The sequence below is a fragment of the Theropithecus gelada genome, chromosome 3 (genome assembly GCF_003255815.1).
Source record: "Theropithecus gelada isolate Dixy chromosome 3, Tgel_1.0, whole genome shotgun sequence".
NCBI lineage: Eukaryota > Metazoa > Chordata > Mammalia > Primates > Cercopithecidae > Theropithecus > Theropithecus gelada.
The window spans coordinates 79,507,008-79,521,078 of record NC_037670.1 but is presented as its reverse complement, the minus strand read 5'-3'; the positions used below and the strand labels follow the sequence as shown (position 1 = coordinate 79,521,078).

At 35.6% G+C, this 14,071-nt stretch overlaps 1 protein-coding gene across 18 annotated transcripts in view; it reads left to right on the top strand.

Moving 5' to 3' along the window:
- The window catches only part of BBS9 (Bardet-Biedl syndrome 9), a 783,674-nt gene that overhangs the window by 215,571 nt on the left and 554,032 nt on the right, over positions 1 to 14,071 (top strand). For all 18 annotated transcript variants that reach the window (XR_003118601.1, XM_025379701.1, XM_025379706.1 and 15 more), the window contains 2 exons: positions 8,034 to 8,215; positions 12,483 to 12,559. Coding sequence is in view for 17 of the 18 variants with exons in the window: in XM_025379701.1 (XP_025235486.1) it covers positions 8,034 to 8,215; positions 12,483 to 12,559 (259 nt within the window). In the remaining variant the exon portion in view is untranslated. The remainder of the gene's footprint in view (positions 1 to 8,033; positions 8,216 to 12,482; positions 12,560 to 14,071) is intronic.

Below are 14,071 nucleotides of genomic sequence, written 5' to 3'. Positions count from 1 at the left end.
TCTCTTGTATAGCAGATGCTCAATAAAAATGTCTTAAATGATTGATGGTGGATTGATTACAATATGTTCAAATGCCCATGTCTAGTACTTTGGGACTGAGGAAGAGCTGTGTGAACTGAGTGTGGCTGACTGCACTTGAAGGGAAATGCCTTTCAATCATATGCTCCTTACTGAGGTAGAATACAATTTGGGGTGTAATAAATACTATTGAGGGTTTTAAGATTTCCTTGGTATCTACATATAGTAGTAAAAACCAGACTTTGACAATGTGATAACCTAAAATGTTCCTATTTTGCATAAAATGAGGCCAAACAAGAGAACATTAGGTCCAATGCATATTCTTTTGTTTTTAAAACTAGTATTCATTTGTTTTAGTGCATTAGGACATGAAAGAAACCATTTATTTTCTATCTATTGAGCTATATTTCAAATAATTTCATGTTACACATTTTATAGATTGGCTTTGTTGGAAAAATAAAACTAGTTAAATGTTTTTAATCCCACAAATATTTAATTTTTAAGTTAGTGATTCAAAATTAGTCTCTGGGGATGGAAAATAGAACTTTTTTTTTCTTAAAAAAAATAAGGTTTTTCTTCTATTATTTATTTATTTAAAGATGGAGTTTTCGCTCTTGTTGCCCAGGCTGCAGTGCAGTGGCTCGATCTCAGCTCACTGCAACCTTTGCCTCCCAGGTTCAAGTGATTCTCCTGCCTTAGCCTCCCACAGAGCTGGGATTATAGGTGCACGTCATCACTCCCAGCAAATTTTTGTATTTTTCGTAGAGATGGGGTTTCACCATGTTGGCCAGACTGGTCTCGAACTTCTGGCCTCAGGTGATCCACCCGCCTTGGCCTCCCACAGTACTGGGATTATAGGCATGAGCCACTGTGCCTGGCCCTAATCTTATTTTGTAACTATAAGACAAAATGAAAATAACTCATCATTTCACTAGTTAGAGATAGTCACTATTCTATTAATATTTAGGTATTTTTCCTAATTTGTGTTTTATACATATATATTTATAAACAGAATAAAATGTACATGCAGTATTATATTTTGCTTTTACATTTATTATTTTTTCTGATAACAGGTATTTCATAAGACATGATTTTTCATGGTTTCTAAACATTCTATTATAGATACACCACAATTAAAAAATATTCCCCCCTTATCATTTGGGTTGTTTCTAAATTTTTAAAATAACCGTGAAAGTAGATTACTGCATAAAAGACAATAGTATTTTTATGGTTTTTGATATATTTTTCTAAAATGTTCTCTAAAAGGATTCTAAAAAATTTACATTGGTATCAAAAGTGTATGAGAGTTTCTGTCTCTATGTGTCTTTTATAACAGCTGGACACATTATTAAATGCAATTTTTTTGCTAGTTTGAGGTGTTAATCAAATATACGTTTTAAAAAATAGTTTTAAAGTATACATTTTTTGATTTTGAAAAATTTTCCATTTATTTATTGACTGTATTAATGTTATATGTGAATTGTCTGTAGATGGTCTTTAACCTTTTTCTGTTGGGTATAATATTATTTTCATTGATTTGTAAGAATTCTTTACATATTAGATTTAACATATGAAATTGTGTTTTTTTTGGAGACGGAGTCTCGCTCTGTCACCTGGGCTGGAGTGCAGTGGCATGATCTCGGCTAACTGCAACCTCCGCCTCCTTGGTTCGAGTAATTCTCCTGCCTCAGCCTCCCAAGTAGCTGGGACTACAGAAGCACGCCACCACACCTGGCTAATTTTTTTGTATTTTAGTAGAGATGGGATTTCACCGTGTTGCCTAGGCAGGCCTTGAACTCCTGAGCTCAGGCAATCTGCCCGACTCGACCTCCCAAAATGCTAGGATTACAGGCGTAAGCCTCTGTGCCTGGTCTATAAAATTGTTTTTATAGGTCAAAACCAGTTGATTATCAGGAACTTCACATGGTTTAACTTAAAATGTTGTATTTTATATTGGTTGCCAATGTTTTCTGAGTTTGTCCTTTGTTTTATTATGTTGTATTCTTAAGCCTATAACAAGTTCAAAATTTTAATGTAGTTTAATTTAGAGATCCTTTCATTTGTAGCTTCCTCCGTTGCATTCTTACAGCAAAAGTTTTCTTACCATCTCAAAGGGAGATAAATATTTTTGTAGTTTCATATGTTTAAACTGAACTTTAAAAATCCATCTGGAATTTTGCTTTAATGTATTTGTTAAGGAAGGAATCTATTTACTGAGTGATAAAATCATTATTTACAGATTCCTGAGCAAAATTCTGTTGTTTAATTTCATGCCCCGTTGCTGAAATTGCAAAATAACCAAATGTCCTAGGAATGTAATATCTTTGACCTTGATTCTTCATAAAGTACATTATTCTAGTGACTTAGTTTAGCTGATGCACTTCACAGACCAATAATAATTCAGAGACCTTGATTTTGTCAATGTTAACTCTGCTTTTAAGACAGAAGCAGTAGGGTACACAGTATTGGATTTAATTGATGGTTCCTTTCAGCATAACATTCTGTCATTCATGGAACCTTACTTATTAACCCACATGAACAATATTGTTAAAATTTTCGTCAAATTCAAAAATCCTCAACAAAATACTAGCTAACCGAATCTAACAGCACATCAAAAAGATAGTACATTATGATCAAGTCGGTTTCATCCCAGGGATGCAGGAATGGTTTAACGTATATAAATCAATAAATGTGATATATCACTTAAACAGAATTAAAAATGAAAACCATGTGATTATTTCAATAGATGCAGAAAAAGCATTTGATAAAATCCAACATGGCTTTATGATAAAAACTCTCAACAAAATAGGCATAGAAGAGACTTACCTCAAAGTAATAAAAGCCATATATGACAAACCCACAGCCAGCATCGTGCTGAATGGGGGAAAGTTGAAAGCATTTCCCTTGAGAACCAGAACAAGGCAAGGATGTCCACTTCCACAACTTTTATTCAACATGGTGCTGGAAATCCTAGCCAGAAGAATCAGACAAGAGGAAGAAATAAAGGGCATCCAGATTGGAAAAGAGGAAGTCAAATTGTCACTATTCGCTGATAGCATGATCTTATGCCTAGAAACCTCTAAACACTCATCCAAAAAGCTCTTAGGTCAAATTCAGTAAAGTCTCAGGATACAAAATCAATTTACACAGATCAGTAGCACTGCTATACACTAACAACAACAAAATTGAAAATCAAATGAAGAACTCAGTCCCTTTTACAACAACTGCAAACACACACACACACACACACACACACACACACACCCCCCACAAAAAACCACCACCAACAAAAAAACTTAGAAATATACTTAACCAATGAGGTGAAAGAGCTCTATAAGGAAAACTGCAAAACACTGCTGGAAGAAACCATAGATGACACAAACAAATGGAAACAAATCCCAAGCTCAAGGATAGGAAGAATCTATATTGTGAAAATGACCATAATGCCCAAAGCTATCTACAGATTCAATGCAATTCCCATCAAAATGCTGTTATCATTCTTCGCTTAACTAGAAAAAACAATCCTGAAATTCTTATGGAACCATAAAAGAGCTCGCATAGCCAAAGCAATACTAGGCAAAAAGAACAAATCTGGAGGCATAACATTACCCAACTTCAAATTGTACTACAAGGCTGTAGTTACCCAAACAGCATGGTAGTGGCACAAAAACGGGCACATAGACCAATGGAACAGGATAGAGAACCCAGAAATAAAGCCAAACTTAGAGCGAACTGATCTTTGGCAAAGCATACAAAACATAAATTGAGTAAAAGACACCCTATTCGATAAATGGGGCTGGGAAAACTGGCAAGCCACATGTAGAAGAATAAAACTGGATCTTCATCTCTCACCTTACACAAAAATCAACTCAAGATGGATCAAAGACTTAAATCTAAAACCTGAAACCATAACCAAAAACCACCTGTACCCCAAAAACTATTGAATTTTTTTGAAAAACTAAAAACAAGAGGCCGGTTGCGGGGTTCACGCCTGTAGTCCCAGCACTTTGGGAGGCCGAGGCAGGTGGATCATGAGGTCAGGAGTTTGAGACCAGCCTGGCCAAAATGGCGAAACCCTGTCTCTACTAAAAATACAAAAATTAGCCAGGTGTGATGGCGGGCGCCTGTAATCCCAGCTACTGGGGAGGCTGGGGCAGGAGAATCACTTGAACCTGGGAGGTGGAGGTTGCAGTGAGCCGAGATCACGCCACTGCACTCCAGCCTGGGCAACAGAGTGAGGTTCCATCTCAAAACAACAACAACAACAACAACAAAAAGAAAATGATAAAGAAATACAAGATTGAAGGCTTTAATGTCCCTAAACAAATTACATACTATATTATAATTCTTAATACAGATTTTTGAAATTTATTCATTCACCCTTTTTTTGGTGCTATGTGTTTTTTTAAATCGTGGTAAAATATATATAACATAAAATTTACCATTTTAAACATTTAAAAATGTACAGTTCTGTGACATTAGGTACATTCATATTGCTGTGCAATCATCACCACTATCCATCTCCAGAACTTTTTCATCTTTACTAAGTAAACCTCTGTATCTCTCAACACCCTCCCCCAGCACCTGGAAACCACCATTCACCTTTGGGTCTCTTCAAATCTGACTGCTCTAGGAATCTCATCTAAAAAGAATAGTTTTTAGAGTACAGGTGGTTTTTGGTTACATGGATAAGTTCTTTAGTGGTGATTTCTGGGATTTTGGTGCACCTGTCAGCTGAGCAGTATATACTGTACCCAATATATAGCCTTTTATCCCTTACCCCCTCCCAACCATCCCCTCCTGCCAGTCCCCAAAGTCCATGTCATCATTCTTATGCTTTTGCATCTTCATAGCTTAGCGCTCACTTATAAGTGAGAACATACCATATTTGGTTGTCTATTTCTAAGTCACTTCACTTAGAATAATGGCCTCCCGCTCCATCCAAGTTGCTGCAAGAGACATTATTTCATTCTTTTTTATGGCTGAGTTGTATTCCATGGTGTGTATTCACCACATTTGCTTTATCCACTCATTGGTTGATGGGCACTTAGGTTGGTTTCATATCTTTGCAAATGACATGAATAGACAATTCTCAAAAGAAGATATGCAACAACCAACAAACACATTAAAAAGTGCTCAACATTACTAATCATCAGGGAGTGCTACTCAGCCATAAAAAGAAACAAATAAGCTATAATGTCTTTTTTTTTTTTTTTTTTTTTGAGACCGAGTCTTGTTGTGTTGCCCAGGCTGGAGTGCAATGGTCTCGGCTCACTGCAACCTCTGCCTCCTGGGTTTAAGTGATTCTCCTGCCTCAGTCTCCCGAGTAGCTGGGATTACAGGTGCCTGCCACCACACCTGGCTAATTTTTGTATTTTTAGTGGAGATGATGTTTCACCATATTGGCCAGGCTGATCTTGAACTTCTGACCTCAAGTGATCCACCTGCCTCGGCTTTCCAAAATGCTGGGATTACAGGCGTGAGCCACCATCCCCAGCCTATAATGTCTTTTCCCATTGATTTTATAAAAAGTAAATTGCTTAAGTTCTGTAATTACCTTAGCTATCAAGACATTCTGGTGAAATTTGTTCTTTTGGTGAGGGAAGACCCTGGCTACTCTCTTTACTATTTGTACACATGAAATACCAGTAAAAATGTTTTTAGAGAGTCTGAAGAAATATATGTATTCTCTATTATCCAAACTCTTCCTATCTGAACTCAGAAACTTCATAGATTCAGATAATTTTTTAGATAAATGCCTTGTATCTAAATTGTTGCTATTTGCTGTCTAAACTGGTGGAATAAAACTGATTTAGTAATAAACTTTTCACCTCAAAGACCAAATCAATTTAGTTAGGGATAAATACTTGTGTTAGGTAATGCTAGCTTTTCTGTGTGATGGACTGTTCAAAGGATGAAGATGAAATGGAAATGCCTGTTTGAATTCAAAGAACTGATGAATCTCACATTCTCTGAGAAGCCCCTGCAGAGGTCTGTGCTTTAGCACCCTAGAGCTTCCTGAGGACTCATTGGGTTCGTAGGCCTTGGTGGGGCTGGCTAGAAGGGGGAATAGACCACAGTCACAACTCAGAGTGAAGGGAAGGTTTGCTCTCTGGAAATGGGCTTGTCAGAGCTGAAAGTTGGGATTTCCATGGCCACTAGGTGGCTTCAGTTACCTGCAAAGAAAGGTTCAAAACTTTCTCTGGGGTTGCTTTTCATACTTTAGGAAGATCATTCCATTTTTGCAGTATTTGTTTTCTGAGGGGTAGATGACAGAAGCAACCATAAAACTTAAAGTTTTTGAAGATTATCTAGTCTTACCTTCTCATTTTACAGATAAAGAATATTTAGAAAAACTTTCCCAAATTGGCTGAGCTCTGTAGGGACAGCATCAGAGCTAGAGCTCAAGTCTCCTGAGTCCTAGTCTAGTTCTTTAGCTGTTGAATCAGTGACAACAATCTATTTTTTTATTCCTCTCAAGCCACACGACAGGGTTGCATGTCACTGACTATACCTGAGTCCTGGAGACGATGTGTATTGGAATGTTGTGTTTTAGGCAGGTGGTGAAGTAGATGCTGGTAGCCATCTTATGGGCAGAACTGAGCAATGGTTGTATCTACTCCCAACCCAGTTACGCTTTTAGATTAATGAAATGACTACCTGCCATGATCCACGGTTGGGAAGTTTTAAACATTTTTGTTCATTCTGAATAAGCCTAGACTCTAACATGCCTTATCTGTTATATACTTTATGTCCTTTTTTTCAGATGAATAGCAACATTTTAAAGTCTTTCTCTCATAATTTTTCTATTTTTGTTTACTTTTAGAGACAAGGCCTTGTTATATTGCCAAGCTGGATTCAAACTCCTGGGCTTAAGCAATTCTTTGCCTCATCAAGTAGCTGGGAGTACAGGCATGTGCCACTGTGCCAATTTATTATTTTTGATTAATATCTAACCTTTAGAACAGAGTAGAAAATACTTTAAAAAAATCAAAAGTTTCTTTAGAAAACCTAACAAACAAAAGTGAGTCAAACAAATCCATTATGTATCAACTCAAAACAGCTTTTATGACGATGTTGAATTTTTTTGTTTTTCTGGCAAACTTAGGGAGGAAGCAAATACAGTATTCATCTCAGCTTCTTATGACATGTTCACAAAAACTTACAAATTTAAAAAAATGGTGTGCTAAAATTATCCATAATTTGTATATTATGGCTAGTTTCTAGAGTAAAATAGACCTCAGGGAGACTAAGAGAGAAGGAAGAGTAAAAGAATGGGGAGGAAAAAAGATAATGAGAATAAAAACAGTGATAGAGAAAGAGCTAGTAAATGGGACAATTGGCTGCTTCTAGCTAAAAGTGAAGAGAAAGAGAGTACAAACCAGAGAGCCACTTGAGTAGGAGAGCATGTGAAGGAAGCTGTGATGGGAATACCTGGGAAAGAGGGCAAACGTGAATCCTAAGGGTAGAGAGGGAAAAGGATGAGGAAAGACCAGGGGCCACATTTTTTTTTGCGAGACCTCTGATGGCTTCCCATATCAACTTTGTTTACTATTCTGTCCCCTGGATTGTCCTGTCTTCACTCCTGTGCCTCATTCCTAGTCTTCATCCAGCCAGCAGCCCAGCTCCATCTCTTGGTCCATTGTACCTCCGCAAGTGTTATTCATATGCTTATTACGGATATGCCAAGTGGTAGCTGGAATGGGGATTAAAAACAGTACTTAAAATGCTCTTAGAGCAGGATTTGCTTTGTAGTTAGGTCCCCAAAAGTGGTAGCTATTATAATAATTAGGCTTTTTCCCCTGCCTTAGTGGACCTTAACATTGGGAGTAGTTCTGTAAATACAAATCATGTTTGAAACATTTGAATTGAGTCTTTGAAGTAAAACTTTAGAAATAGATATATAGTTATTTTCTTAATGGTGTGTTGATGCTGAATTGAGTAAAAATGTGGTTGGTCAAGACTAACTCTACTGAAATTTAAAATTATGTCTCATTTTCTCTTCCTTATTGTAGTGATTTAAAGGGAGTGATAGTCACTCTGAGTGATGATGGTCACTTGCAGTGTTCATACCTGGGGACAGATCCTTCTCTGTTCCAAGCTCCAAATGTTGAATCTCGAGAACTAAACTATGATGAACTTGATGTAGAAATGAAAGAACTTCAGAAAATCATCAAAGATGTTAACAAATCACAAGGTATCTCGTTTGCAGCTTTTTATTATTTTAGTATTCATTGTGAAATTCACATTATCTTGTAGGTAGATGTTATTATGTATATTTATTAATTTTCTCCTCTAGGCTTAATTAAAGTCATATTTGTAAAAACAGTATTGCTCTTTAGCACACAAGGTCTTTATGTTTGCTTTGTATGTTATAGCTTCTGAAAACATATTTTTATTAAGAAAATGCTTTTGTTGTTAATGTTTCATGGACAGCACTATCTAGTTTTTTTCTTTACATGCTAAGAAAGGGAGAAGTACTTCTTTGGATGGTGGCTTTAGGCCTTGAGAAGAGCATTAAAATTTAGAGTGGTCATTTATTAACTCTGATATTCCTGAAACAACTTTAGTTCTTCTTTTAAAAGAAAGCAAAGCACTTGAGCTACCATTTGTTACTAAAAATGTAGTCATTTGCAGCTTAGTGACATAATTTATGTTTGTAGTTAATTAACCATCCAAATGGTGTGTAGCTTGCAGTATGCTGATTTCTAATGACTCAGAGGCTGATGATATTTTCAGTTCCTGAGTTTTGAATAACTCAATATTATCTTACTTTGGGACTCACAAGGGTATAATTTTTTTGTAAATTAAAAGGAGAAACAAAACACCAATCCTGCAGTTTGAGTTGGACATGTGAAAAGCATTACTTCAAGTTCCCTTTTCAGGGTCAGGTAAAAGTATTTTTTTAATGAGAAAAAATATGGACTATTTTCACATAAAAGAAATGTTAAAACAAGTAGGAATAATAAAAGAAGCAGAGCATCAAAAGCCAACCAAAACAACAGAGCCAATCTTAATCCTGATCCAATCATTTTACTAGATTTATGTACTTTTGAGTCTATGTTACCAACATTGTATTCCTCTGGTGAATTGAGATAATATATTTTAAAAATACAAATATTAAAATAAAGTTATTATGCTTTGGTTTCACACATTCTTTTAGAAAGTTTTGAGAGTAAACCAGTGAAGTTCAGGTCTTTCAAGTACCTACAATTACTTAAAAACCTATTTGTTGTCAGCACTGCCATGTCAAATAGAGAGTGGTTAAAACTGAATGTGTCATACTGCAGTATACAATTTTTTTTTCAATTTTTGTTACTAGCAATTTTGGGATTAATAGAATTATAAGTCTTGTTTTGTTATTTAAAAATATAGTTGGGAAAGAGTGACATAGGCATGAAACATGAAATTTCCAGAGTTCATTAAATAATATGGCTTTCATTTCAAGTTTTGTCCTGAGATTTTGCCCTTTCCACAGTAATGTGCCAATAATATTTTGATTAACATTAATTGAATATGAAATTTCTCAGAAAATCCCTTACAGCTAAAAGTTATTTCTTGGTGGTTATAGTGATGACTTTGGGTGAGAAAGTTTAGGCTCTTTTACTTGTCATTACCTTGATCCTTCAGTATATCTTAAAATAACTGCTAATTAAGTTAGGGATACACCCACAGACTTAGGTGCAAAGTGCATGATTTACATAACCTTGATTTTTAATTAATGTTTGAAGTTCCTTGCTCCTTCTACGCCACCATCATTTAGTTTTATTTCTGGGAAAGAAACAAAGGGAAAGTTTTTAAACTGAGAGGTATTTAGAACATTTTATTTCTAGATATGGAAAAAAAATTAGTATCTTGTACCCTTATAAAACCATGGTATATTTGTTTATTAAAATACCTGTAATTATATAAAAGCACAAAATTGTTTTATTACAGTTTTAGCTTCTCTTTATTATGAGAAGTTAAAACGCTGAACTTTTTGATGACCCCATTATTCATTTTAATGTCACTTATTTTAGTATGGAGGCTTTAACTTACAAAAAATGTTCATAGTCTTGTGGGTTATGTTCAGTATTTAAAGCTTTTAAAAGTGTTTTCAAAGGAAGAGTTGCAGCAAAATTTAAAGCCAGTTTAAAGAGTACATTTTGTTGTACACATGGTGTATATTATCTACTGTAATAAAAGTGTTTTTGAAGCTGATTTTATGTGTATAAGTTATAAGAGGAATGTATGTTGTAAGCATGAAATCATAGTAATAATTTCTGTATGGCTCATGGATTCTGAAGCTTTTCATACTCAACTCATTAATGTGAATCCTGCCTAGTATTTTTGTTACTGGTAGTCAACAACATCTACTGGTAGGAACTTTCAAAGACAGAATTTTATTTATGATTTAGATAGTTGATCATGTTGTCTGCCTGGTGTGAGTATGAAGGACTGGGTGCAACATTGAGATAGGTGTCCATACAGCTGTGTCTTCAGAAAGGGACAGATAGCAGTAAGACGTGGGGATATAAACGAAAGTCTGCACCCCATTTGAAATGTCCGGGATAACTAAGCTGATGATACCACTGAATAGTAGCATCATTTGTATTTTGTGACATTGTTCATTTAGGATTCTGTCTGGCTACATGTCACTAGATACCCAAGTAAGATAGAGGTTTCTTTCTTTCTCTTGCAAAAGAAGCCCAGTGATGGGCAGTCCAGGGTTGGCTTGGCAGTTCCACAGTCATCAGGGACTCTTGATTCCTTCTATCTTGGGGTCATATATTGGTCCAGCATGGCTTTTGGAACTCCTGCCCTCACATCTGTTGCTGAGTCAGCCCCCTTAAGGAGCTTTCTTGGAAGCCACACCCTGAATAGCTCCTACTTACATCTCACCGGCCACTCCAAGCTGCAAAACTGGCTGGGAAATTACATGACTTAGCTGAGTACTTTGTTGCTTAGCATAAAGTTGGGCTTTAAGTAAAAAAGAATTGAAGAATGGTTATTGGGATGGCCAATGAATAGCCATTTGTACTCTCATTAAGTTATGGAAATTCCCATTCCAAATTGTGCAGTTTGGTGGGAATGCCCGATAGCAGTTGTGGGCAGTTCCTTTTTTTGTGAGACAGCTGATTCGTATTTTCAGTCAGCCATCCTCGGAGTGTGGGGGATGTTTCCTCTCAGGGTCACAGGGTGATCTCAGCAATTCTAGGTGTTATGTGCAGATATGATTTCTAGGGAAGAATCATCAGGCTATTTCTCCCGAGTCTCTCCTCTTATTAGGGAGGAATAGCTTTCCCAGAAACATGTGCCAGCTCTCTCCACTCCCAACTTCCCTTACCTTCCATCTGCCAGGATTAAGTCCCATGTTCATGCCTAAAACAACAAATGGTCAGTGGAAGGAAATCACCATGATTGGATTTGACCCTGGAGCCTGGGAGGGGTGACTTTCTCTGAGATGAAGGTGAATAGCTCAACAAAATCAGGGCTCCAATACACAGAGGGAGGAGGGAAGAATGCATGTTAAGTAGGCAGCCAATAGTTTGAGATATATATTGTATATATATATAAAAATACATATGTAATTAAAAAATTTTTTTTGTTTAAGATCTTTGTTGATACTATGAATAAGTATCTCATTATGCAATATAACATGTTAAAATTATGAAAATAACATATATATGGTAAAAATAATTCAGTACTAGAAGGATAAATAATGAAAGGTGAATCTTTGTTCAACCCAAGATCCTAGTTCCACTCCTTAAAGGCAATCCTTATCAAGAGTTTTTGTGTATTCTTCTAGAAAATATTCATGTTTATGTAATTGCTTTGACACAAATATGTGCATTTTAGACACATTGTACTGCATCTTGCTTTTTAAAAATTAGTAGACATATTTTGGAGTTTTTAAAATATCAGCATGTAAAGATGGACAACACTCTTATTTATGACTTTGGGACACTGCATAGTACAGATATACCATGATTTATTTAACAATTAGCCTGTTAATAGATATATAGATATTTAGGTTGTTTTCATTTCTGAAAAAATAACTACTAACATTAGAGACCTCCTTGGGCATGGTTATGGTTATTAGATACATTCTTGGGAGTAGAATTAAGTCACAGGATATGTACATTTTACACTTTGATAGTTCTAGCCAACTTACCTTCAAAAGGGCTGTACTGATTTGGGCTTCCACTTGTAGTTAAAGAGAGGGCATTGAAATTCCTAATGCTGGTCAGTCAATGGCTCACGTCTTAGCTAATATCTTCAGAAAAAGACAATATTGTTTACCATATTTTAGAGGGAAAGAATTAGCATCAAGCTTCTAATACTGTAATGCATTAGTTTTTTCAACTCGTGAGTATGTTTATGGGGTTGTTTTTTATATGTGGTATAGACACACCTTTAAAGAAAAACTATATACAGAAGGTTTTACTTTATGATTAAATACTTTTTCTTTTTTTAAATCACAGGTGTTTGGCCCATGACTGAGAGAGAAGATGACTTGAACGTTTCTGTCGTGGTTTCTCCTAACTTTGATTCAGTTTCTGTAGGTGTACTTGCAGATTTTAAAGGGGTTTATAATAGTGGTAAACTCTGATGAATTAGGACCAAAATGCGTTGGTTTAAAGTTTGGTCCTCCAAGTAGACACTTCAGGGAGGATAACAAATTGTAGGCCTTGTTACTTTCTAGATAAAAACATCAGTAGGGATTTGGGCAGGATTTCTGTTTTAAAAAGAAGTGGAGTTGTGGGGGAAGAGAGAGCAGTAGAAGGGCTTCTTGCCCTAGTCTGAATCCTACTTAAAAAATTTTTTTTCAAACTTTCATAGTACCATAGCATTGACATAATACTAATGTAGCTGAATAATACTGACCCTACTACCAGATTTTTGTTGGAGATTCAATGAGATAAGGTTTGTGAGTGGCCTAGCTCAAGGTTTGATGATTTCTAGTCTTCAATACATTATGGTGGTGGTGGTGGTGGGGTAGCTTAAGAGTATACAGTGGGTCCAATACTTACTTTTCCCCCTATTTCTATCTGTGTGACACAAGACAAGGTACTTAATTTTCTTAGTCTCAATTTTCTCATCTGCAAAATGGGAATAAATAATAGAATCTACTTTGTTGAATTACATTTTACTTCTTTCAATGTTATAATAATCATCAAGATCATCATAATCATTATCATTATCACAACCATCTATGTCCATGAGTTGTCTTGTTCACTACTGTATCCTTAGTGCTTGCCAAATAATGAGTGCTCAATATACATTTGCTCTATGAATGAGTGAATTAATACAACTGAGAAACAGAAAGGATGAAAGGAGGACTATTCTTGATTATATTACTTCATCTCCTCACTTAGTTTTCTATAAGCACTTGTTAGGATGTGATTGATTATGTCTCACTGACTGCAGTTTATCTGTGTTTCTACCAACAGATGATCAATTTAGGAAAGTGGTTGAATTCACTCATTTTACCGTATTTGGAGTTTATATCATATAATTCTGCTTGGAAAGTGTCTTCATTATTTAGGTATCAGAGCATACTTTAAAACATATCATGAGTGTCAAAAGATTAATTTTAGTATAAACAACCAATCCAATTTGTGATAAAAATCGCATTAACATTGGATAGTATAGTAAATTGGGTACACAAAAAAGTAGGACTATATATGAAAGAAACATTCACTCAGCTGAGTCACATAGTAGAGGCACTGTTTTAAACATTGGCCATTCAGCACACACCATTTTTCATTCTACCTGAAGGGTGTAGTCTAAGTGGAACATTTCTGCTTAGTTAGCTGACAAATGTACACGTATTTTCTTGCTGTGGAAATGACCTTTTTTTTTTTCCTTTGGGCAACTTATATAAGTTTTTATAGGTTCTCTTCAACATAGGCTGTTTGGAATGAGGAATTCCCTTTCTGTTTTTTAGGAACTTTTAGTCTTTGTAGGAAAATGCCTTATGTAGTAGCACTATGTTATAATGTATATTTCCCTATTGGTAACCCTGAATGCTATTTCCTGTTAAGTAGGTGTCTCTTTCCAGCTTCATTTT